Source organism: Mesoplodon bidens, assembly GCF_964165515.1.
Source record: "Mesoplodon bidens genome assembly, chromosome: 1".
NCBI classification, from domain to species: Eukaryota; Metazoa; Chordata; class Mammalia; order Artiodactyla; family Ziphiidae; genus Mesoplodon; species Mesoplodon bidens.
Genome location: NC_138176.1, coordinates 75992764 through 76020736, shown reverse-complemented (window position 1 = coordinate 76020736; position 27973 = coordinate 75992764). Strand labels below are relative to the sequence as shown.

The window sequence follows — 27973 nt, the reverse complement described above, 5'->3', positions numbered from 1 at the left end:
TAAAGCTACCCTAATCCACATGCGACCAGGATGAAATTACTGCCTCAGGCTTTGGGAAGTCCTTTAATGAGCCACTCAATATAATCACCAAGAAAGCACTAAGGAACTTGCTATCTCAATTTGTTTTGCATGTAATGACTATATTTTTAATAAACTTTATTTTTTAGAGCAGTTTTAGATTTATAATTACTATTTTAATCTTTTTCCATTATTCTTAAAGAAATTTAATATTATATAGCTACTAAGAAAAATCTGTTTTCTAGTGCTAAACAAAAAATAAGCACATTCTATTTAAAAATGGTTTCTACAGAGCCTCAAAGGAAGGTGTGTGAAGGGAAATCACTTTGAAAATATTTGTTAATGTTTCTGTATCCAGTTAAATGTCAGATTTTCTCAGGTAGTAATTAGCTTTCTTATTCTCAGTTCAACCACCTATGTCCAATCATTGTAATCACCCCAGTGCATGTGTGTACACTTCCAAGTGTGCATGCACATACACACATACACACACACACTTAAGATAATTTTATGTGTAGAAGTTGTGTTGTTCCTAGCTGGTGTTTACCATTTGCAACATCCTTTCTAGTCTACTTTGGAAGATGTATTCACACTCATGTGGTTTAAACACACTCCCTGATAGTCTTGGGGAAATGCTTTCAAATACAACAAATTTGAGTTTACAACATGGGTCCCTTATTTGTCTAACTGTGGAGCAAGTGGGTGTTATTTTAATTACCTTTCATTTCATGTTATTTAATTTCATGAAATTCAGGAGTTACTGCTACTGCTAGGATTTTTCCAGATGAAACTAAGCATATTTAATTTTTAAAAAATATTTGTTTACTTATTTGGTTGCCCTGGGTCTTAGCTGCAGCAGGTGGGCTCCTTAGTTGTGGCTCCAGGGCTCACTGGTTGCGGCAGTCAGGCTCCTTAGTTGCAGCATGCAAACTCGTAGTTGCAGCATGCATATGGGATCTAGTTCCCTGACCAGGGATCGAAGCCGGGCTCCCTGCATTGGGAGCACAGAGTCTTATCCACTGAGCCACCAGGGAAGCCCCAGCGAGTTTAATTCTTTTGTATGTGTGTGTGTGTGTGTGTGTGTTTACATATTTATTTATTTATTTATAACATCTTTATTGGAGTATAATTGTTTTACATGGTGTGGTAGTTTCTGCTTTATAACAAAGTAAATCAGCTATACATATACATATATCCCCATATCTCCTCCCTCTTGCATCTCCCTCCCACCCTCCCTATCCCACCCCTCTAGGTGTACACAAAGCACCGAGCTGATCTCCCTGTGCCATGTGGCTGCTTCCCACTAGCTATCTATTTTACATTTGGTAGTGTATATATGTTCATGCCATGTTTATTAAAAGCACCCAAATTTAGAGCTATGTGGCCTTCTGATAGCTCTAAATCTCAATTTATGATGTGAATTTCTTTAAAATCATATTAGCAATAAGTAGATATTTACAAATGTGGTTAAATTTAACTTAATGGTTTTTGGAAAAGCTTGATGAATCTGTTTACATTATTGTATATTTGAACACAGTAGATAAGATCTGAAAAACATAGCCTCCCAGACATGTTTTTAGCAAGGTAAAGTTATGGCTGACATAACTAATACAATATAAATTTAGAATTGAAATATTTTGTGATTATGATATCAATTTATTTCAATCATGTGTCTCCTTAGGGTTCTGTTGGAGCATCTGGAATTCCAGGGATGAATGGGCAAAAGGTGAGTTCTATAGAATATACTACTTTTGATCATTTGGAGAGGATTAAAATCACAAAGTTTTTCTAGTCAGTAATGTTGGTAATAAGTTTATGTGCTCATAAAAATATTACATATACTTTTGAAATATAGGAATATTATGGGGCAAATGATCAAATTAGTTTAATTTTTAAACTAGTGCGTTAAATAGCCAGAAACTCTTAGAAAAATTTTCATTTTATTTTGATATGTATGAGACACAACTGTATGTTTCTCATAAATATATTTGGAGTACAAAAAATGCTGTGTTTAACATTAATTGTGATAAAATGCACTCTGGTTTATTCTTGTTATAGCAGGCTAATATACATTATTTCTTTCATTAACAAAAGTTATTCCTACAGAGGGACCCTATTGGAATCTTGTGAATTCAGGAGCAAGCTTTTTTTTTTTTTTTTTTTTTGTGGTACGCGGGCCTCTCACTGTTGTGGCCTCTCCCGTTGCGGAGCACAGGCTCCGGACATGCAGGCTCAGCGGCCATGGCTCTCGGGCTCAGCCGCTCCGCAGCATGTGGGATCTTCCCGGACCGGGGCACGAACCCGTGTCCCCTGAATCGGCAGGCAGACTCTCAACCACTGCGCCACCAGGGAAGCCCAGGAGCAAGCTTTTTTTTACTGTTAAGCAAAATTAGGAGTTAGCCTTGCTAAGCTCTGGGAGTACACTTTTATTGTACTGTTAATAATGAAGGGAAAAAATGTAAGTAAAAAAGAACCCACAGCTCTACATAGACATATCTATGTGCCAGTGTACATTTATTCCTGCAACACACTTGCAGCTGGACAAAGCATCTAGCTGTATCCCACAGGTGGATCTGATATTCTGTGCTCCTCAACACTACTGATTTGCTCTTCAATCTGGAACCTCTACAGAGACCAGAAAGCCATTGTGGTGGCTACCAACGCTGCTATCTGGGCCCATCTACCAGGAGCCAAAGAGCTGAGCTAGGGACTTTCCTGTCTCCCTCAGAGCTTTTGGACTGGCCCTTTGAAATCCTGTGACTCATCAGCTTGTCTTCCCAGAGGACTTTAAATCCATGCCCTCTGAACTGAGTTCTGAAATCATAAGGAGCCCAACCCTTGCAGACTTCCTTGTGACCTCTCCCATGTTGTCCACACTTTCTTCTCCAATGAGGCATAAACAATAACAATTTAAAACCTACTGAGTGGCTAAGAACATGGGTCTGCCACTTAGAGACCGTGTGAATTTTGGCAAAGTCCTTGAACTCTCTGGCCTCAGTTTCCTCATTTGTAAAAGGGACACAGTAGCAATTCCTACCTAATCAGGTTAATGTGAGGCTTAAATGAGGAAATAGGCATAAAGCCCTTATGACCATGTGTGATATTACTATTAAACTTTTCCTTCACCTCATTTTAGTGAAATTCTGGAAATTTGATTGACCTACGTTTTTGTTTTTTTTTAATTTTTATTTATTCATTTATTTTTGGCTGTGTTGGGTCTTCGTTGCTGCGCGCAGGCTTTCTCTAGTTGCAGCGAGCGGGGGCTACTCTTCGTTGCGGTACGCGGGCTTCTCATTGCGGTGACTTCTCTTGTGGTGGAGCACGGGCTCTAGGCATGCGGGCTCAGTAGTTGTGGCTCGCGGGCTCTAGAGCGCAGGCTCAGTAGTTGTGGCACACAGGCTTTGTTGCTCTGCGGCGTGTGGGATCTTCCTAGACCAGGGCTCGAACCCGTGTCCCCTGCATTGGCAGGTGGATTCTTAACCACTGCGCCACCAGGGAAGTCCCTTGACCTATGTTTTAAGAGACTCTCTTTTTCCAGAATTTCTCGATTCCCAAGTGAAATTACTGTTGTCAACCAAATCTTATGGTAGCCTGTGGTCCACAAATCAAATACTGGGCTCTCATCAGTAATTAAATGCCCATGTCACAGCCCTATTTTCCACTTAGTAAAATGTATATCCATTTGCTTCACAAATCCTGGTAAAGACAGAAGATTAACTTTCTATTTAGAATATTGCAGCTTATGGAGGGAAACATAAGCAAAAATTTGAAAGTGTATTCATTCTATGAAGAATTTGAAAATTCTGTAACTCAAGATAATATTTAGAAAGGACAACATATGCATATAACATAAATGCTGTTTTTAACATTTGGTGAAAAACAAAACTTGTATGCCAAAGGTTAATGTTTTGCTTTCTCTTTGTTTCTTTTCTTTTTCCAACTTTGAGACAATCGTGAAAATTCATAGAAACCTTTAGCCTGAAACAAAACAACTTTAAAACTGTCACATATATGCTTATGAAGACTGCATATTCTTTACTTTTGCAAAGGAAATATGCAATTTCCTTAGCAAGAGAAAGGAATGTGACATTTTCTTGTCCTACTCACCAAGTTTAAATTATATTTCAAGGAAATAGACAGTTAATATTTGCAGTTTTATGTCTTGTTATACATCTTTATAGCATTTTTAAAGTGTTTTCTGTAAAACCTAGGGAAGCTAAATGATTTCATACTTTTATGAATGTATCAGCAAAATATAGTTCAAGATTTCTTTTTTCCTACTCCATAGAACTTAACTAAAACTTTGTGTTAATCCTAGCCGTTATCTGACGTTTGTAATACTTGTTACATCATCTTTAGGACAATAAGGTGCAAAAACATGAGTCCACTGAAAAAGCAGATCATTTAGACAGTAAAAACAAAGTTGAAAATGGAGTTATAATTCTATACTTAGAGCTATGAAATGTATCTTGGTTCTCTAGAATTTATTTTCCAGAAAGAGAGCTTATAATGACATTAATAATTTTTTAAAGCACCTCGAAGTCCTTAAACTGTCTTAAGAAAAAAAATTTTTTGCACATCACAATTTCACTTTTTCCAAAGAAGTACTTTTGATGCTTAGAAGATCATTTTCAAGTAATGGTTAAGGATCAATATGATTTCTAAGCCATCAGAAACATGGCAAATAACAACTAGAAAATAAAAAGATTTCTCTCTTGTAAAAACAAAGAAACTGGTTTAAGCAAATATTTTGTTAGTCTACCCCTAAAATATTTCCCATCCATTCAGATTGACAAAATTGGTGATTAGCTTTGGCCAATAACTTGATGATGACATTTTTTTTACATTATTATTCTTTAAATTTTGGTCAACTTGATTGCTAATCTGAATATTTCTTATTTGTGTAATGGTCCTCCAGTTCTTCAGATCGTACTGGGAGAAAAGACTTACATAAGCAGTAACGTGGCATTCAACTCCACTCTAGCCCTTTCTGGCATCACAATCTATCAAGGGCTACTAAGCACCCTTCTCTGAAAAGTAGGAGGTGGTGTGGTATGTGGTCCTTGCAGTCTGAGAGAGAAGGTTTCAAGTCCTTGTCCTCCTTTGGGCAGGTTACTTAAATGTTTCTAAGGCTCCAGTGTAAGATATTAATATAGACTTTGCAGTATTAACTAGATAATGTATCTAAGTGAACATAATTTAGTAGGGGCTCAATAAATATTATCAAGTATCTGTAGTAGTATCACACTTCAAGAATTTCAACAAATGAGCCCTAAGCTTACCCTCAAGAAGGAGGTGAAGCCAGTTGAATTTATGATGGGAAGAAAATGAAGATGCGAAGTCACACATGAAGGTAAAATATTTCTGTCTCGTCTCCCCTGACTCTTTCTCCACTGATGCACCCCATTCCCAGTAGTTGGAATACAAATACTATAGATAAGGGAAAGAGAAAGAGGAAGACACATCTCACATTATTTCGAAAGCTCAGTCACCAGTGTGGGGTTGTGTAGGAGCGCTGACCTGGAGTTGAGATATTCTGTGCTCTTCCACTTTGAAAGTTCCTTTTCCTCTCTAGGCTCAAGGCGGCTTCATTTGCAGAATGAGAGAAGGGGCTGTACTAATTTATTTCTAAGTCTCTAAGAGATACTGTGCATCTACAAAAAATCAGCCAAGTCTCTTTTCCAGTTCAACCAGCTTCTAGCATACTCTGTGTCCAGTTCTGAAAGCAGTTGTTTCCATAATTTGGACTTCTTCCCAATAGCCAAAGCAGTTAGGGTAAATGTAACACTAGGTCTTACCTAAAAAAGTAAAATGTTGCCTTCTTTGCCTCTGACTAATTGCACTGGGCACAAAAATTTCTGTAATTCTCATGAACAGATCTTGTTGGTTCAGAGGTATTATAAACATTTTATTTGTGCCCCTTCATTCTTTCTCTCTCTCTCTCTCTCTCTCTCTCTCACACACACACACACATACACACACTCACACACACATGCATATATGAAGAGATGTATATCTGAATATTTGTCAATTAAACCCTACATAGATACTGGAGAAGTGGGCTTTAAAATTATTTTGTGGTAGAAGCATTTTTTAGACTAAAGAATCCTTTGACAAAATAAATTGCTGTCTCTAATTTTTGTTTCTCTATATATTTATATATGTATTATGTATATAATTTGTGTTTGTATATATATTTATATATTATGTGTATTTAAATATATATAGGTATATATATATCTATATATATATCAACTCTTAATAGGTGTTATTAGAACCCTGCTTTTTTTCTACTCTTTTCACATTTTCACTTTAATTGGCATACATAAGAATGAATCATCATTATGACAATATATTTGAATAGCAAGCAGTGCCCAGCACTGTGCAAATGCCATAGGAGAAGAGATCTGGGGGTAATGATAGGGCACGTTAAAGGTCTACTTTGTGCAGCTCTCACATCTTTGTCTCTGTTACCATAAAATTCATCTTAAAGAGTTTCAGGATTAAAAGCAAATTATTTTATCTAAGCAAGCTAGAATTTTTCTGAGGATCCAGAGTCATAGTTTTGCTTCCAAAGCAAAAGATAAATATCAATGATCTTGTTTCATGTATTTTTCAAATACTTTCTATAGTTTATTATATTTAAAACTTCAAAATACAATATAAATAAAATATTGATATTAGTGTATCATCTTGAATCTATCCCAGATAGCTATATGATTTTTAAGTAATATTAAAATTTAATTAGTTTATAGCTATGGTATTAAGAGTTCCTTTTCATCTCTTATCCATGAGTCTCACAGTTCTCCACTGACATTAATCCTCACAGCATACTTCTAATGGCATTTTTATTGCAAGTATATTTAGAGAACAGATAAATGGAAGCTCTCAGACTTCCAAAGGTCAAGCTGTTGATTCAAGTCTATACAGTGAGCTATATACAACGAATGCAATATTTTTTATCCCTTATTCACTTTCTGTAACCACTAAATGAACTCTTTCCTTTTACTACCTTGACTTTATCATTAAAATGTCTGAATTAAATGCCTGAAGGATTTAAGTATGTTGTAGTTCTGCTTATATCCTGGCTAGTTAGCGTAAATTTACCCAGTGATCTATTACCCAATATATTTATAACTTTCCAATTTTAGACTTTAAGAAAAGATATAGCGAGTAAATGAAGTGATTGATGTTTGATTCCAGATTAATTAATAGTTTAGGGAAATTGTCTTACAGCAATTTAATACTTTGCAGGTTAAAGTTGAGAGTTAAATTATTTTTATTAATTTTTCTGCCTTTTGAAGTTAGTGACTGTGTACATTAGAATTCTAAGAATACATGACTGTGTTTTCTCTGGTAACTATGATAATAGGATGCTTTCTATCTTCTTGAAGAAACATCATCACTTTCCTATTACAGGATATTTCTCTTTTTTCCAGTTTTATTGAAATATAATTGGCATATATCACTGTATGATTTTTAGGTACATAGCATAAAGTTTTTACTTACATATATTGTGAAATGACTACCACAATAAGTTTAGTTAACATTCACCATCTCATATAGATAACAATAAAAAGAAATGGAAGAAAAAAAAGAAAAAAATTTCTCCTTATAATGAGAACTCTTAGGATTACTCTCTTAACTTTCATATACATCATACAACAATGGTAACTATAGTTATCATGTTGTACGTTACATCTTTAGCATCTTATAATCCGAAGTTTGTACCTTTGGGAAAGGTCACCTTCCTGAAGTGGTCACCTTCCATCAATTCCTACTCTACCCAAAACCTCCAAGCCCCAACCTCTGGGAACTACAAATCTGATCTCTTTTTCTGTGAGTTTGTTGTTTGTGTTTGTTTGTTTTTGTTTTTTTAGATTCCACATAAAGGTGAGATCATAAAGTATTTTTGTCTTTCTCTGTCTGACTTATTTCACTTAACATAATGCCCTAAAGGTCCATCCATGTTGTCACAAATGGCAGTATTTCCTCGTTTATTATGGCTGAACAATATTCCATTGTATATGTATATACACCATAACTTCTTTATCCATTCTTCTGTGGATGGACACTAGGGTTGTTTCCATGTTTTGCCTATTGTAAGTAATGTTGCTGTGAACATGGGGTGCAGGTAACTTTTTAATTTAGTGTTTTCATTTCCTTTGTATATGTTCCCTGAAGTGGAATTGCTGGATCATATGATAGTTCTATTTTTAATTTTTTGAGGATCCTCCATACTGTTTTTCATAATGGATGCACCAATTTACAGTCCCACCAACAGTGCACAAGTGTTCTCTTTTCTCCACATCCTCATGAGCTTTTGTTATCTCGTGTCTTTTTTGATGATAGCCATTCTGACAGGTGTGATGCGATATCTCATTGTGGTTTTGATTTGCATTTCCCTGATGAGTAGTGACGTTGAGCATCTTTTCATGTGCCTGTTGGCAATTCATATACAGGATCTTTCATATAGTAAAATCACATCATCCCTGAGTTCTATGCATATATTCTCAGGCATTTTTATATACGAGCTTACTCTTAAAGGGACTTTTCACTCAATTTTACTTGTTAAGTGAAACAAAAGCTATTTCTATTCTTTATATAATTAATTTTAAGTTCTTTTATAAGGGGATAAAAAGTTGGTTGAAAGAAGTACTGTAATGCTGGCTTGAAATAAAGCAATTATAGTAATTTTTTTAAAAAAAAACACTTTCCCCCTGACTTCATTTAGGCATGTTACTATAAAAGTTTATACTAGTTATCATTCTGCTAAAGGGTAATATTGGGAGAGGGAAGACTAAATAGTTGAGGAAATGGTATTGGTGGGGGAAGGGGTATGAGAGGAAGGAAAGCTGATCACAGACTGTTGCAAAACAAAGCAACAACAAGGGAAATGTGTTTGAATGAATTATGACATCATCAAGTCCACTTATTTTCCATTTTAGTTGAAAAGACACTATATTTTATAGATGAGATCACCAAAATATTATTTATTAGATCTGATTAAACTGTATATATAATCTGGTGATTTTTTTTTAAACTTACCTTAAACGTTTTCATTGATTTATTTACCAATTCCTTCAATCTTCCATTCAACAAATCTTTTTCAGCCTTTACTACTAAGTACAAGGCACCATCTGAGCACTGACATTCACGCTGTCTCTGCCCTCATGGAATTTCAGCCTATGGTGGATAAGGACATTATATGAAGTTATACTAAAAATCTGTTAAATGACAATGCTGTTAAGTACTACAGCGGAGGAGCACAGGACAGCCTGGCCTGGTGCAAAAGGGTCAAGTAATGCTTCCCTGAATAGGCGACTTTAGGTGCACCTTAAACAGTGAACAGCAGTTGGTAAAGGGAAAAGAAAATAGCACTACGCTGCAGTACTTACAGTTCAAGTTAGACAACCTTGGTCTTAGAATTTTGTTCCTAAAACACCATACTATCAACCACTTTAGGGTTTTTGTATTCATCTTGGACTACTTTTTTTCCAAGTTTCTTACCACTAAAATAGTAAGTCAATATAAATCACAAAGCCTGTTCTTGTATCATTAGATCTGATCTCTGAATGACATTCTTGATTTTGAAATTTGCATTAAAAATAAGGTTGCAGTGAAATAACTTATTGTGACAATCATAACAGCTTAACATTTACCCAATTCCATCTGTTTGATACTAGGCCACATTGCCAAGGGCATAGGAACCATTACCCAATTATGAAATAGCATCAGTGGGGTTAATTTAGGAGAAATTGAATTTCTTTCAGGATCTTCTTCTCTGTCTTCTCTGCCCAATGCAGAGAATAGAAGAGTGAAGTATGTAATACTAACATGTATTTAGCATTTACTAACTGCCAGGCACTGTCCTAAGTTTACCTCACTTATTCCTCACAGCAATTCTATGAAGTGGATACTATTATTATCTCCATTTTATTAATGAGGAAACCAAGGCGCAGAAAGGATATTTTGCCCAGGGTCACTGAGGTGTTTGTGGTAGAGTTCAACTTCAAAGCCAGTTTGTTGGCTCCAACTGTTAAGAGTGTGGATTTTAAATTCAGAAAATTCCATCTTTGCTGTTCAGTATATGTATGATCTTGGACAAGTTACTTTCCTTCTCTGAGCTTTAGTTTCTTCATTTGTCAAATGAAGGTTGTCATGTTTACCTCAAAGTTTAATCGGACAAAATAAAGGAAGTATAGAACGTTAACTGTTTATTTTAAAACATTATTAAATAAGAGCAGACTGTTTTCCACTTTGAATTGGGGGCATTAAGAACTCCATGACTCAGAAACCTGCTGGGAGTATAAGTGAATGTTAGTAAGAACTATTATCTCTTTCCACTACTTTTCACTGATCTTTAGAGTTTTTCCTGTTAGACATAACCACTTACCATTTCTATGAATAATTAGGCACATCTCTTCCAAGTGAAAAGGATAATTTATCATTCAAACTATACATAGATTTATTATTAGGAACTATACTTTAGGAAAGAAGAAATTACCTGGGTTTTTAAACTTCAAAAAAGGGTATATGGGGCTTCCCTGGTGGCGCAGTGGTTGGGAGTCCGCCTGCCGATGCAGGGGACATGGGTTCGTGCCCCGGTCCGGGAGGATCCCACGTGCCGCGGAGCGGCTGGGCCCGTGACATGGCCGCTGAGCCTGCGCGTCCGGAGCCTGTGCTCCGCAACGGGAGAGGCCACAACAGTGAGAGGCCCGCATACCGCAAAAACAAAACAAAAAAAAAAAAAAAAAAAAAAGGGTATATTATCAAGGGCATGTTATGTTGCAAGTCATAGAATACTTAACAGAACTAGTTTTTAAAATAAAGGTATTTATTGGTCATGTAGCTTGAAGGTCCAGAACTAATGCAGGCTGCAGCGTTGCTTTGTCCTGGCACCTAAACCTCATCACTAAAAACCCGTTTCTTCCATCTTGTCACTCTGTCTTTCATGTTGCTGCCTTCACTCTAATTCCTACTCTCCTCTTGGTTGGAAGGTGGCTGCCAATCATGCCTGGGGCTTCATTCTTTCCTATCTACATCCAGAGAGTGAATGAGAGTCTTTCCCCAAACATCCAACACCACTTTTGAGTTTCTTTTTCATTGGATACACAGAAGTCCCCGCCTCTTCCTCATTCCTGCACTAGGGGAATATCAGATGCTGATTAGCTATTGCTACTGCAGTTCCTTTTCTAAGCAGCCCTAGTCATGCACAAAGTTGCAATAAACACTAATTATTTAATTTAGAAGAAATTTGTGTAAGACACGAGAGCTAAACAAAGTGTGTTGTATCTGACTTATCCTGGTCCTAACAGCCTCTTCCAGGTCACATACCCCCTTCATCCATTTTGATATTTTGTCTTCCTAAAACATGTCTTTATTCTTAATCTTTTTTTCCGTAAGAGTACATGCAGAGAACAATTTCTCTGATACACATAAAAGACACCCCAACCCCACACTGTGACATCATGTTCCCAGGCTGGTTTTTGGTGACTTTTGCACCTTTTATAAGTTATTTAAAAAGGAATACTGGACAGTGTTTCCCTTAGACCGAGGCAGTGTTGCTCTTCACCCTCCTTTGTCCCTCTTATGTTGGGTCTGTCCCCACGGGGTGAAAAGTCCACAGGGCCAAGGAGACATGCCCACTCAAAGCCCAGATCCCTGCTTCTAGATCACGGCCCAGGTACCCAGGACCCAAGAATTCCTGCGTCTGTTGTGCTGAGTCTGCTTCCATTGCCCGTAGTGGCCTCTTCCCCAGGTCCATTTTCCCAAGGGTGAACCACACAGCTGGCGTGTGTGCCTGTACACCTGTGAGGGGCCTAGAGCAGCTATTGGTAGGGAGCTTTAGGCAGAGCTTGCAGGCTGTGGTGTCCACACACAGCCCCAAAGTCCCTTCTTGATGAATAAGAGAACTGGGGTTGGGAAGAGAAGGGAAGACATTAGCAGGGAAGGTTGAGATGGAGGGTCATCCATGTGTGCTTCTCCCTAGACCTTCACGTTTTAGGGGTGTGCTCAAGGCAGATCATTCTTCTCTCCTGTAAATTTCATCCAGATAAACTCAACTTAGCTATTTTCTGTGACCCCTAAATTCTTAGCTATCTCTTTGAATTTCTTTGTTCAAATTATATTTCGTACATTTCTGTCTATGTTAGCTGTACAAAAAACGTGAATAGGGGCTTCCCTGGTGGTGCAGTGGTTGAGAATCTGCCTGCCAATGCAGGGGCCATGGGTTCAAGCCCTGGTCTGGGAGGATCCCACATGCCGCGGGGCGGCTGGCCCCGTGAGCCACAATTACTGAGCCTGCGCACCTGGAGCCTGTGCTCCACAAGAGAGACCGCGATAGTGAGAGGCCCGCGCACCGCCATGAGGAGTGGCCCCCACTTGCCGCAACTAGAGAAAGCCCTCTCACAGAAACGAAGAGCCAGCACAGCCATAAATAAATAAATAAATAAATATTTTTTTTTTAAAGTGAATAAAAGTGTTAACCACAAACTTATTTCTGAAATAGTCCATACTATAGCACTATTGATACAACTATCATGTTTTCTTATTTTAGACATTTGTACGTTTTTAAAAAGTATAATGAGGGTTTGGTTATTAGGTTTATTTTAGGTATTACTTTAATCAGTTTCGGACCCATTTCAGTAAATTATCTGAAATAGAATATTTTCGTTAAGTTTCTGGCTGATAGAAGGGTCTACTTTTCTACTATTATTCATATTACCAAGGTGGACAAAGAGATTTTAATTTTAGGGAGGGAGTTTGCTGACTGGATAAACGAGACAAAACTCCCCTACAGGGATGCTGGTTCTTTGGTGCACAACCAACACAATAGAAAGCTCAAAGAATTTTCTGTTTCTCTTTCACCAAGTAACAAAGCCTCTGCCTCCAGGAAAGAAACAGAAGAAGCATTAGGCATTGAGTATGCAAGTAGGAGCTAAAAACTACTGAATTGCTCCACATAAGAGAGGGTGAAGCTGAATTCCCAGGATGGTTGAGGAAAGAGGGAAGGAAGGAGGAAGGTGAGGTGGAAGGGGGAGAGAGGAGAAGGCAGAGAGATGAGGAAAGTCTGAGTGCTCTGTGATGGGACACCTTTCAGGAACCCCAGGTATTCAATCCTGAGCCCACAAAAGACCTGAGGAGACACAGACCTACTAGAGAATGGACTTGAGGACACGGGGAGGGGGAAGGGTAAGCTGGGACGAAGTGAGAGAGTGGCATGGACATATATACACTACCAAACGTAAAACAGATAGCTAGTGGGAAGCAGCCGCATGGCACAGGGAGATCAGCTCGGTGCTTTGTGACCACCTAGAGGGGTGGGATAGGGAGGGTGGGAGGGAGGGAGACACAAGAGGGAGGAGATATGGGGACATACATATATGTATAACTGATTCACTTTGTTATACAGCAGAAACTAACACACCATTGTAAAGCAATTATACTCCAATAAAGATGTTAAAAATTTTTTAAATAAATAAATTAATTTAATTAAATGAGTCATGTCAAAAAAAAAAAGAAAAGACCTGAGGAGAGTGAATTTCTTGAGGCAACTGGTTAAGAACTAACTGACCCATCGGAACTGGTCTGGGGCAAAACAGAGATGACACATACAGATGTAAGAACTCAAGCAGAGGGGTGGGAAAGCAAATCCTACACTTCCACAGCTGGTGAAATCGGGACTTGAGGCAAGTTTAATCAGATGTCAGAGGAATCTTCCTTTATGCCAGCACTGACATGTTTAGTCCAACAACAACTAATAATAATAATAAAATAAATTTTAATCCTTTAGATCTGGGAGAGGGTAAGCATTTAAGCTCCCTCCACACACTGCATAGAATAAAAGCTGAGTCCCACAGAAGCTCAAGCAATTTGCTCTGTCCCAGGACCAGAAGTAGAAAACGTGGGATTAGACTGGAGGCTTCCTGAAGCAGCTTTCTCATTTTTTGCAAAAATTAAAGACAAAAGAAACATAATAAATATGAATAAGTTCTTTAGACACACGTTACTCAGATAGAGGAAACACAAGATGGGGAATCGGAAGACCTGGGTTCTAATCTCATATCTGCCTCTTGGCAGCTCTTTGCTTCTGGAAAAGGTACTTCCCCTTTCTGAATGTGTTTCTTCATCTATTAAGAATGGCTGGCTTGGTTCCTTTCAACTAAAATATTGCCCTTGGGACTTCCCTGGCGGTCCAGTGATTAAGAGTCTGCACTTCCACTGCAGGGGGCATGGGTTCGGTCCCTGGTCGGGGAACTAAGATCCCGCGTACCATGCGATGCAGCCAAAAAAAGAGAAAAATATATATATATTGCCCTATTTTGTGAGTGCTTCTGCTTAGGGAGAAGCAGATGTTAGAATGAGTTCATGAGGTAAATGATGACACATGTAAGTTTTCTGGGAAAGTTGAGATGACGTGATAATTTATACAACCAGCATTGCCCCAGCTACTACTTGCCCTTCACTGAGACACATGGGGCGAGGGAAGGAGCAGATGCAAGAGGGGAGATAACCGAATAGATGGAAATATTTCTAATGGCCTGGTCTCCGTACCCACAGGCGCAACTGTTGGAGCCTTTAGTCCTCTACGCAACCACTCTTGCCCTGATAGAATCCTGGAGGGGCTCAGGGCTTTTCCTTGGCAGCAATGAAAGTTCTGCTGATTCCCAGCATCCTGCCCTTTACGGGACTCCTCCCCTCCACTAACTCCCACTCTTCACTGACCCCAGGCTAGTCCTCTACTTTTCAGTTCTGTTTCAGACTGACCTGCGGGACATGGACATGTCACTGCTGGGTTAACATCTCTCCCATCTTTTTCCTGGGTCCCTATCTCTTTTCCCACCGCTGTCTTTTGCCATAGTCCAGACAAAGAGCCATCTCTTGCCACCAGATTTATAGGTCTTTTCCAGTCTCCCAGCAGAAAAGTCTTGCTGTCTTCACCTCTTACTAGGCCTGTAAGGGCTTCACATTTTCATATAGGCTTAATGTATTCACGTCTCCTGTGTTCATCCATTCCTCCAACATGGATGTACTGAACAATTATTATGTGTTAAGGTACCGTTTCTAGGCAATGTGGAAAGAGGAGTGAACTAAACAAAGTTCGTATTCTAGTGGTGGAGAAGGAGTGGGAAATCCAGTCGCCAAGTAAAATACAGAAGGCTCAATCAAATTTGAATTTCAGATAAACAACCCATCATTTTTCATGTGATATGTCCATTCAATGTTTGGGATACACTTAATTAAAAATTATTTATTGTTTATCCGAAATTAAATTTTAGCTGGGTGTCTTGTATTTTTATTTGCCAAATCTGGCAATCCTGATGGGGGTGACGGGAAAGGAACAAAAAATTTCTCCCTTAGGTGGAAATTAGTGCAGTGGAGAAAGCAAAGTAAGATAATGGGTGGGCATAGGGAGTGGTGGTGTGTGGTGGTGGGTATTCCAGGCAACCCCTGTAATAAGGGGACAGTTGCTCCAAGGCTGAGAAGGTAAGAGAGTAAATCCCTGGATATCAGAGGGGAGTTGGTCCATGGGAGAGAAGCCCAAATGCAAAGACTGTGGGCCAGCTCCTGCCTAGCATCTTGAAACAAAGAGTTCAATGTGGCTAGAGTGGCAGAAGGTGAGGTCAGAGAAGCAACAGGGCCAGACCTTGCAGGGGCCCTTATTCCGAGTGCGATGGGACAGCCTTGGAGAGACCTGAGTGAAGGAATTATAAGTTGACTTGTTGTTAGGAGAACGTTGGAGGCTGGTGGGTGGCAGGGAGGTGGGTTAGGAGGTCCCTAGGGTCAGCCTCTACCCCCGCACCAACTGTGGCTCCCCTGGCACCTCAGCAGCCTCTGCTCCGGAGCAGCTCTCCGCTCTCAACCCCACACACACCACCTTCCTTGGCAGAGTCCAGTGGTGGATTTTAACTCCACAATGGCGTCTCCATTCTGAAGTCGCGCCGTACGTTGACTTGATTGAATACTGATGTGCTCCTTCCCTGCTTTTAAAGGCTTCTGCTTCATCATGTCTTATAATAATTATATAATTTTATGGTTTAAACTAATGCTGTTTGATAGAAACATAAAGCAAGCTCCAAATACAAGCCACATATGTAAATGTGAATTTTCTAGTAACCACATTTTTTAGGTGTTTAAAAAGCAGGTAATATTAATTTTAATAATATGTTTTATTTAACTGAATATATCTAAAACTACCATTTCAACATCATATAAATTAATATTTTAAGATTAATAGTATTCATATTATTAATGGGATATTTTACATTTTTTTTTACAACTGAGTCTTCAAAATCGTATTTTATGCTTACAACACATCTCAAAGACTAGCCTTATTTCCAGTGCTCAAGAGCCACATGTGGCTAGTGGTACCATATTGGACAACACGGGTTTAAACTCTGCTCATTTTCAAGGTTCATCCCATACCACAGTCTTTATGGCATGGAAACGGGGCGGGGGGTGGTCAAAGAGAAGTGGGACAATTGCCTAGGGAGCAAATGGGATCAAATAATATGGGATTGAGAACATTTTTCCATTGAAATTCTAAATACATTGGTGCTAGACATCTGTAAACAACAACAACAAATAAATTACCAATTTATGGTTATTCAGTTTAGCTTGTATAAAAATCTAATACAGTCTACTCTGATTTCATTATGGCTGTGTGGCTTAATTTTTGGTGTTTGATTCCAACTTGTCCTTCTACTTTGTGCTATTTAATGCCAGGTTGTACAGTTCTAAATGTATTGAACTATAACATTATCAAAGATTTGCTTCTTGTTGAATGCAGTGATTGACAATCTCCAATATACAAGTGGGTTGTGTTTTAGATTTTACATATATATATATATATATATATATATATATATATATATATATATATATGGAGAGAGAGAGAGAGAGAGAGAGAGAGAACATATATAGAAAAAAACTGATGCATTAGTTCAATGGGTCCACCCACACAAACTTATGTAAAAAGGTGGAGCTAAACTGTAATATTATTAGAGTAAACTGGATCTCCCTTAAGTCAAATTTCTTAAACTAGGGGTGTGTACCCCTGGGAGTTCATGGAAGTGGGCAGGAGTACAAAAAGACAAAGGATTTATTTAGAGCATTAATAACACTTGAGGTTTGGGGCAAGGATTCTTATTTTATAGTTTAGTGTGGGAAAATGCTACATTTCTAGAAATTTCAAGGTAAAATATGTTGGTCATTTTCTACCTCCTACCTTCGCCCAAGTTTCTGTTCATCCTCACTGGCATTAGGGGACTAGGGTGGAAGACTAAACTAAACTGAACTAGAGAGAGAGAAAATAAATATGAATGGAGAGCAGAAACTCCATTTTCCTGACTCTTCCCCAGATAGTTCTAACTGGAAGTCCCTGTGGGCACCTCACTGCCTTCAGAGAATCTTCCTCTACCAAGGGTTATCTACCCAATAGCTACCAAAGCCTCTGAGGCTCTTAAGCCTCATACAGGGTCACCCGACTCCCCAACATGACTGCCTGCAGGAGAGGAATGACTAACGGCCGGTCCTGCTCACCACTTAGGCCACTGAGATCCTTCTATGTGCTATCACTGTCAGGAAGAAAGGCCCAGTCCACCCAATGCTTTAGAGAGGTATCAGTGACCAATGCTGCCCATTTTTAGTCTTTATTTTATTACACACAGGCACCAACCCCACCAACTCCAGTGGTAGGAGAACAACCTTAAGACTGATACCATGTTATGTTCAATATCATTAATTTCATCTGCTGCTGTTTCATGTTCCTTGTACAGTAGTCCCCAGCCCCATCTGCAGGGAATACGTTCTAAGACCCCCAGTGGATGCCTGAAACCGAGGAGGGTACTAAGCCCTATATATACTATGTTTTTTCCTAAATGTACATACTTACGATGAAGTTTAATTTAGAAATTAGGTATAGTAAGAGAATGTCTGAATTGCCCATATTTGGGGCCATTATTAAATAAAATAAGAATTACACAAACACAAGCACTGTGATACCACGACAGTCGATCAAGTAACTTAGTGGCTACTAAATGACTAACGGGCAGGATACACTGGACAAAGGGATGATTCACATCCTGGGTGGGATGCAGCAGAATGCACCAGATTTCATCACGCTACTTAAAACACCACACAGTTTAGAACTTATGACTTGTTTGTTTCTGTAATTTTCCATTTGATATTTTCAGACCTTGGTTGACCACGGGTAACTGAAACCAAGGAAAGCAAAACAGAGGATAAGGGGGGATAATTTTAGTTCTTCTGTTTAGATGAGTTCTTCCTGAAAATGAGGTACTTAAAGGAAACAAATCTATATTGACAAGGTGAATGTAAAATTATACTATGCTAAAAATTTAAAGCTGTAACCCTTTGTGATTGAAGTGACAGGGAGCAATATTACTGCTAAATGGTCTGTTTCTCTTTAGCACTCAATTTTGTAGGAAAATGACATTCCTTCCTATTGTTAAGTATTCTTTCAAGTTGCCCCTGAATAGCAGTAACTAAAATAACTGTAAAAGCCTTGGGTGATGTTTTACATTAGAGTTCTAAAGAGTGTTTGGTTTAAAAAAGAAAGAAAGAAAGAAAGCAGCGTTATCCTTCTTAAAAGTCAGTTCAACTTATTTTTAGCTTAAATACACTAGGAATAGCCCTAGAATTTAAAGTGTAATAGAGAAAACTCTATCAATCTACCTGTAGTTAAGATGTTAGCTGCTATTTTTCTTCATTACTATCTTTGGAATGTCCTTAGTAGTAGTGAATATGAGATGCATTCAGAAATAGATGAATAGATTATCCAGTGAACGTGAGACTAGTTCCCACACACACAAAACCCAATTCCCATTTTTTTGGTCTATACTTCTCTGATATATTTCTCTGTATATGTACTTTTTTACTATATTATGTAGTAAAGTAATATCATTGTAACTTTATTTGAAGAGGCCTCATGATATTTTGTCCTCATATACCAGAAAATATTAATACACCATATGACATATGCTTCATTCTTCATTAAGACTTCCCTTTGATTTCTATTTATTATGCCTCTTTATGAAGTGCAAGAAAACTTTGCTCAAAGAAAAAAGTTCCATCTCAATTAGATGTCCTCTTAAGTTATTTATGTAGATATCTCTCTCCTCACTGAAAGACAAGCTCTCTGGGCACAGGTACCTGTCATGTCTATTTCATCTTTATATCTCATGCAACACTCTGCTCAGAGTAAAACATATAGTAAATTTTCACTAAATGTTAGTTGAATGAATTAATGCCTTCCAGAATCCCACTGCTTGGCCTTGGTACTCAAAGTTGTACAGCATTTCATCGGTAACATTCCTTCAACACAACCTGGGAAACTAAATTTGAATAATAACAGAATGTTCCATAACCTCCTAATCTGAGTTTGAATATATATTTCTTGTTATTACTTTTTACAAAGGTAAAATGCTACGAGCCATTTTTCCTTTTTATCTTCCCTTGATTCATTCAGGAAACAGCCTTATTCACTTTTTAGCTTTAAAATCTCACTACATACCTATTTAACCTTACAAGTGATAAACGTAAAACGGCCCCAGTAAATTCTCATTTGTGCTTATTAAAACGGCCACAGGGACTTCCCTGGTGGCACACTGGTTGAGAATCCGCCTGCCAATGCAGGGGACACGGGTTCGAGCCCTGGTCCCGGAAAAGCCCACATGCTGTGGAGCAACTACAGCTAAGCCCATGTACCACAACTACTGAGCCTGCGCGCCTAGAGCCCACGCTCTGCAACAAGCAAAGCCACCGCAATGACAAGCCACCGCAATGACAAGCCCGCTCACCGCAACAAAGAGTAGCCCCCACTCACCGCAACTAGAGAAAGCCCGCGTGCAGCAACGAAGACCCAATGCAACCAAAAATAAATAAATTAAATAAATAAATTTAAAAAAATAAAATAGCCACAAAGATAATTAAAATTGTGATATCCAATGCTGATGAAGTTGTGAAAAAGTAACAGAGTGGGTGCCTAGAAAAGCAGATAAATCTCAGATCCCTTTTGGAAAGCAATTTAGAAATATTTACATAGATGTTTATTTTAATTTACCTTTAATAGCAAAAATTGGAAACAACCTAAGTATTCAACAATTTGGGACAGCTTAAACAAATGATCACACCTGACTTTGATAGATGATAAACTATTCACAAGACAATCACAAATACTGTGTAAAAACAAACGTATGGTATAAAATAATATAAAATCGGAATGTCAAACTATGTAATAAGCTTACAATTGCTTGAAATATGTAAGCATAAATTTAAACAACTAGAAGGAAACAGGACAAAATGAAAACAGTTATGATAGAGTGATGGGATTATGGGTGCAATTTTTTGTTTCCTTTTACATTAAAAGATTATTTTAACAAAATATAAAATCAAAGGGAAAAAAAGGATCAAGTTTCAGTCCCTTGATGTTCATATTTTAAGAAGGATGTTGTGCAGATACCTAAGCAACATTTGTCTTCCTTGCTTCAAAATCTCAGCATGTATTTTGCCTGGTTCCAGGGGCTTAACCATTTTTTTAAAAAAATAATTCTGGCTACCATAGTTATTCTTTGAAAGTCTAAACAAAGTTTGTATTGTTCCCTGGCAGCATCTCGTTTGCATTAAACCATGAGTTACGATATTAGTGCCTCCTGGTGTAAGTTTTTTGAAGAAAGCAGACTCGATAACTCTTTTTTCTGGTTGCATAGTAAATGACAGTCCTCTTTCAGGGTGTATTCAATTTCCATTGGAGTTCTTACCCTTGGTTATGAACATATGGCTTATCAAAATTTTCTTATAATAGCCATCGTTATTGTAAGTCAACATTTTTGCTATTTTATCTAGGAAAGAGCAAATGATTATAGTGTAACTTTATACAGGAAGCAGAATTTCTTCCATGAGTTAAGTCTTTAGCAATTACAATAATCCAGTATAAGAGAAAAACATTTTTTGCTCTTCTAGAAAGACATTATTAACTTCACATTGCTTCGTTTATCTGGTAGGTGAACAAAAATCATCTTTATAGAAGTTACATTTAATTCAGGTTTGTATACATTCTGGAAGGTCATTTATAAATGGGGAGTATAAACCAAAGGATAATATGGATAGAAATATTCTTCATCAACTCTCCCAGTTTCAAGATGCATTCGTTCACTCAGCAATGCATCACTGTACTAAAAGCACAACCTCTTAAGGCAGAGTTGTGTAAATCTGGAAAAATTACTTTACCTCTCTGTGCCTTAGTTTCTTCATATATTAAATATAGATAAAGATAGTACTTACCTTATAGAAATTTGTGAGAATTAAGTGAGTTAATGAATATAAAGCTCCTGGAACTTAAGAAATGTTGCTGTTTTACTAATGTAAGTGTTCTTGAAGGTGAGAGCACAAATACTAAAATGGCACAATTTCTGCCCTCCAGACAACCTAGAAAACATTCTTAAAAAATCAACTAGGTTCGCCGTTAGCCTAAGACTGCTCTAAAAAATAAAGTCAATTTTTTTTTAATCAACTAAGTATCAACTTTTTAACCCTCAGGGGAAAGAAACTTGCTGAGAAGTTGAAGCACAAAATAAATGGCTTTGGGAATGTCTTTAAATGAAAATGAAATTCTAGTTGCTCTAAGTTTGAGCTACATGGAAGTATTAAAAGCTACACTTTCTTTCTTCTCCTAATTTTCCTGAGATACATTGGACACATGACATTGAATTAGTTTTAGGTGTACAACATAATGGTTTGGTACATGTATATACTGTGAAATGATTACCACAGTAAGTTTGGTTAACATCCATCATCTCACATATTTACAATTTTTTTTCCTTGTGATAAGAACTTTTAAGATCTACTCTCTTAACAACTTTCAAATATACCATACAGTATTGTTAACTACAGTTGTCATGCAGAATATCTTTCCTTTGCTTCTGAGCGCAAGAGACTTCCACTTTGGAAAACAGTTGCTGGTTCAGAGTCTAGAAAGATTGATATACATCATCATCCTTCTGAAATGGAAAATCTTTCTAGCTAATAGCCATCATCGTTTTCTCAAATGCCTATCACTCAATATGACACTGAAAACCACAACTTCTAATGTTTATTTTAATTATATTTACAGTGAAACTGGAAAGAGAAATCAAAGCCATTTTTACTTTTGTGTCAATCATGTCTAAATGAGTTAAGTAGATGCTCAAAGATGTGTATATTCTTCAAGATTTAGGTTTGGAGATGCTCATTTGCTTAAGTCTAATAAATAGAATGATTTAGTCTCTATTTTCCTGAGCTGATGAATCACTTGAAAGTTCTCCACCAAGAAAGTCTTAAATTTTCAGATGTCTTTTACTCATTTAACAAATATTGTACCTAGCATATACCTAGCTATATGTACCTAGCATCATGCTAGATATTCATTTCCATTGGTAATTTGCTTTCACTTTCTCAGTGGAGAAAAGACTCAACACGAGGAAATTAGCCCTCTTGTATCCTCGGTCCCTAGCACATAGAATTTTGGACCAAACAAGCTAACTTGTGTAACTAGTCTAACATACTATGTACTTCTTGAGCATTATTGGATGGTTATATCCTCTAATGAGCTATATAATGTGTTGATTTTGTCTGTTTTATTTAGTAGTATCTATTTTTTATTTTGAGGGTGAACCCGGGTTGCCTGGAGCAGTAGGACAGAATGGAATACCAGGGCCAAAGGTTAGTGCAAAGAAAACCAAACAGAATCATTTGAGGCATGAGTTTTCATGAGATTGTAAGCTGTTACACTTTTTATATATCCCACTGGTTTTACTTGGATGGAATTTTTTGTCAGTAATATAATATACTATAGTATAAAACTTTGTGACTAAAGAATAAGTGATGTTTGTGATTCTCATTAGCATTAAAAATGCAGAGAAACATGTAAGATATGTCTAAATTTTTATTTCTGGGATACTTAAATAACATGAGAAAGCCTGTGTTTCAAATGTGACTTTGTCATTTTACCACTTAATGAACATATTACAACATAGACCATGTCCATCCTGCCAACATTTGCATAATTTTTACAAGATGTACTAAAGATGTTCACAGTGCCACTGTGACTTTTCCTCAAGATTTGGCCACCTTCAAGACTTACACAACCTAACCAGTTAATCAAATGAAGAGCATAATAAAAATGTGGCATGTTTGAAATTTAAAAATGGATGTAGTCTGAATTACTAAGTAGGGAAAAAATGTAATAGAGATATTTTTTGGATTCCAAATTTCCTTTGTTTTTGAAGAACAAATTAATCTTAAATATAAAAAGATTGGTGACAGTTTAGTTTAAACCAAATAGGCAGACAAATCCCAAGTCCTTTGATGAGTGACCATCCCTTGAAGTACAAAACTAATGTCTAATCCCATCAGCTGTGCTGGTGTGTATCCATACCCACAGATACTTGTCAGCTGATTTTACAGATCACATTGCTATTGACAGGCGCCTAGGACAGACCTAAAATTTATAGACCTGTCTTTTGTCCTGCAGGAGAGGAAAGAAAATATTCCTTCTGGGACTACAGCCATTTTCCTGTCTTCTTCCCTCTCTTGCTCCATGCTAAAAAGCCAAATGATAGGAGTTAATGCTTAATGCATGTTCTCAGTACTATTCTTTTGTTGCCTAGCAACCATCAGGATGGCTGCTGAGCAGTGAAAGGTAACCAGAAATTCAGAAAGCCAAAGGGTCAGGCGGAGTTTCAGGGAGTGAAAAGAGTGTTGCCTTCAGACAGATTTCTTGAGTGAATTATAATTTTAAAAAACACAATAACCACCTTAAAAATAATTTTTAAAGTAGTCTGATCTTATTGCAACACTTTCTCAAGCTTTTCTTAAGAGGAATATTATCATAATGTGTGTGATTTGCTTTAGATTTACTCTCTGACTCTGTCCCCTGTCCCTTCCTGGGTAAAGTGAAAATGAGATTCTTTTCAGAACACAATTTTGCATTTTAGTCCTTGTACTGTCATGGTCATCATTTTTAGTAAAGACATCTCTCCTAAACTCACTTAGAGTCTGCCCCAATATAGTATCTTTCCTGAAAAAACTAATGCCTCCTAAAGTACACCTAATTTGGAACATAGTGGTTAACAACAGATTGAAGAGAGTTCATGACATTGTGAAGGGGTCCAAGTTCAGGCCTTAGTCACATCAGGGGAAGACAGATTAGAGAACCACACTGGTACTCTGACCCCTGAAATAATCCGTGCACCAGGGGCTGCTTTGAATGGAAGATTTCATTGAAGGATGTAAGTAAATAAACTCACCTTACTGAGTCTGAGTTTGAGCAGAATAAAGCGTCATAATCTCAGAAGCCTCTTGAGACGTTGAATTGCCACATTTTTCTCCTTAGTGCCCTAAAAGCCAGGTTTGGGCTGATCATCTTAAATATCTTTCTTTAGTCCTCGAAAGCAAAGAATTAAAATTACATTTGCTATTGATATCCATACTCAATGTTCCAGGAAACTCGTCTTAACCTTTTTTTTTTTTTTTTTTTGCGGTACATGGGCCTCTCACTGCTGTGGCCTCTCCCACTGCTGAGCACAGGCTCCGGACGCGCAGGCTCAGCGGCCATGGCTCACGGGCCCAGCCGCTCCGTGGCATGTGGGATCCTCCCTGACCGAGGCACGAACCCGTGTCCCCTACATCGGCAGGAGGAATCTCAACCACTGTGCTACCAGGGGAGCCCTAACCTTTTGTTTTTATATAGCAACTATATATTGCCTAAATAGAAAATGTCACATATAATTTATCTATTAATAGTATGTTCAATATCTGATTTTCTTTAGTGTTGATTGATTAGGTGTTTTATAAATTAATATGTCACTCAATCTTTGTTCTTTTGCCCAGGGAGAACCTGGAGAACGAGGAGGAAAGGTGAGAATGATTCTGCTGATTTTTATTTTTTTCCCCCAAAGAGGTACCAAACTGAACCGTATTTATGTGTGGTTGGATAGACAGATACAGGTATACAAGCATACCTTGGAGATATTGCAGGCTCCATTCCAGATCACTGCAATAAAGTGAATATTGCAATAAAATGAATCACATGAATTTTTTGGTTTCCCAGTGCATATAAAAGTTACATTTATGCTATACTGTAGTCAGTTAAGTGTTCAACAGCATTATGTCTAAAACACAACATGCCTGCCTTAATTGAAAAATGATGCTGTTAGAAAAATGGCACCCTTAGACTTGCTTGACACATGGTTGCCACAAATCTTCAATCTGTAAAGAATGCAGTAGTATCTTTGAAGTACAATAAAGCAAAGCACAATAAAACAAGGTATGCTTAGTTATATAGATGTAGATAGATATAATGACCACTGTTTTTTTGAACTGCTAATTAGTGGAAGGAGAAAATAGTGTAATTCTTATATATGTATAGAAGTTTGGGTAAAAAAGATTTAAAGAAATGGAGGAGAAGGGTGCAAATTTAAACATTCTATGTCAGGCTTTTAGATGACTTTCAAAAATCCCTAGGCCTGCAAAATTTCTCTTCTACCTATTTGCTAATGCCACTCCAGTACTTTTCTAAGCATCCATCTCTCTCTCTACTACTTCTTAGGTCAGTAGGTTAAAGGGATACAGATGTTTACCTGCAGCAAATACACTGAAAGTTGTCCCAAAACGAATTCCCATAAAACCCAAAAAGAGAAGCAAAAGGAGAAGCAGAGTGCATATGTTAAATTTCTCTTAGACAAACATCCTTCCTTACTGCTTTGGGGGAGTTCTCATGCTATGTCCTTTACCAGTGTTTGAGAAATATGCCGTCTCTGCAGGCAACTACCAAGATACCACATAATGCCCTTCATAAGTGATACGATCTTTCTGACAAATCATTATCATCACCACTAACCCCAAAAGAAGTACATCTACAGATCCAGCAAGCTTCATGAATGTAACTGTATTTTTGAGCTGTATTTTACAACTGTATTCTTGTAAAACAAAAATAAAAAGACATTTATTTAAATGGAAGGGGAGCAGAACAGAGAGGCAACTCAGTCAAACCCTTCACTTCATGGCCACTCTGAACCAGTTTTCCTAATAAGAAAGTTTGTTTTGTTATTTAATAAAGGGATTTCCAAGCAATTTTTAAAAGTGTGTTAATGAGCTGCCTATCAAAGATCCCCCATAACTTATGATCAGTATATTTATTTGGCTTCCAACCAGTTCGTGGTAATTAACCTGAAATGAATTAGTCAACAGATGACTCTTTTGTGTAGAAATTAAGGAGGGAAAAGGAGCAGTGCCAGCACCATTCCAGGGACTCATCAGATAAAGCGGCTCAGGCTCCCAGACCGCTGTGCTGTCCCCGTCACCATAAAAGAATGCCCGAGCAGGATAGCCTCATGCTTATTTGAAACAAGAAAAGAAAGTGAAGAGAAAAGGTTAAACTCTCCCTCCGTCACCACCCCTCCTTCTCCCAGGGAAACCATTATCAGTAGCTTCTCTCTTATTTTACGGAAAATTTTAAGTGATAGAAGAGTGACCTCTTACACAGCTGGACAGAAGGGTATTCCAGCTTACGGAATGTATGAACAATAATGCATTGTTATTGCTAATGGTTATCATTAACAGCTTATGATGTGTCAGATACTGTCCCAGTTGCTTTAGACACAGTAATTGTTTATTTCTTATAACCCCATAAAATATTCTTGCCCTTATGTTGCACATGAGAAATTTGATGTAAAGAGAATTTCATTTGCCCAGTAGGGCCTGGACCTGGGCTTGAACTCTCTGGCTCCAAAATTCATGATGTTTCCACTAGAGCATGCTATAAGACTTAAAGAGTTTAGAATTTAAGAAAGCAAAGCATGGATAATAAACAAATGACTTTTTTCCTAAAGCATTGCTTGTGGGTAGAAAGATATCAGTGAGGGAATAGGCATAGGAGTTCTCAGAAATAACAAAGGAAGCATAAACTCCCCAATTTATTTTACTATAATTTTTTAAAATTTTCTAATAAGATATAAAACATTTATGTCTCAAATACAAAACACTTAGGCCCAGATAACTCAATGTTCAGTGCAGCAGTTTTGAGGGCTGGGTCATGCACTTTGAGGGCCTGGAGATTTGAGATGGGTAGAATTCACAGATTGAAGGGAAAGGAGAAGGCAGGACTCCAGGTGGCAGGAGTGGGACAAGGAAGGAGACAGAAAGGTTAAGGCACACGGCATATTGAGGGAGTCAGGAGAAAGCCTTTGTTAGAGTGACTCTTTGAGCAGAGAAAAGAGAAAGAGTTAAGGTAGCCAGAATAAGCTATTAATGCCAGAATAAGCTATTAGAAGTCAGAGAAATTACTTTCTGTTATTATCGTGGAGTAGTTTAAAACTATTTAGCCATGTTCATTGTAATAAAATTTATTTGGACTAGCTGATATCAGGCAGCTGGTCAAGTAAAGTACATTAGCTCTGTAGAACATTTACAACAGATTTTAATATATAGTGCCTATGAAAGGAAACTTAAAATAATGAAAACTACTCTTTGCTGAATGTCACCAATATATTTTACATGTATTGTTTTTTTCCCCTCTTAGGGAGATGCTGGAGAGAATGGCCCCAAAGGTGATACAGGTGAAAAGGTACAGTGTTGCGAAATATGAAAGAGTATGTGTATGAGCAAGAATATTATTTCATGTACATGAAAATGGGAGATCAGAGATAATTCTACACAATTAGAAAACTTTTAAATATTTAATTTATAAAAGGTGATTATTCCACCAGCTCCTAGCTACAAATTTAAATATTTTAAAAGTAAAATGCTATGTCAAAAATTCTAGAAAATGCATAATTGGGTTTCTAGTAATATGACTTTCAAGACAAAACAAAAACCCCACTATCTATGTGTAAATGGAACACTCCCTTTATACACAGAGATATAAAAATAGAGTTCCTAAAGTGATTCCATTTGT

General features: G+C 37.5%; 1 protein-coding gene across 3 annotated transcripts in view; it reads left to right on the top strand.

Annotated features, from left to right (window-relative positions):
* Positions 1–27973, top strand: part of COL25A1 (collagen type XXV alpha 1 chain) — a gene marked incomplete at its 3' end in the record, with an annotated part of 495089 nt that overhangs the window by 386783 nt on the left and 80333 nt on the right. For 2 of the 3 annotated variants that reach the window (XM_081244163.1, XM_081244164.1), the window contains exons 12-15: positions 1700–1744; positions 22687–22740; positions 24910–24936; positions 27599–27643. In XM_081244163.1, coding sequence (XP_081100289.1) covers positions 1700–1744; positions 22687–22740; positions 24910–24936; positions 27599–27643 — 171 coding nt within the window. The remainder of the gene's footprint in view (positions 1–1699; positions 1745–22686; positions 22741–24909; positions 24937–27598; positions 27644–27973) is intronic. The other variant, XM_081244165.1, reaches the window with a different exon arrangement.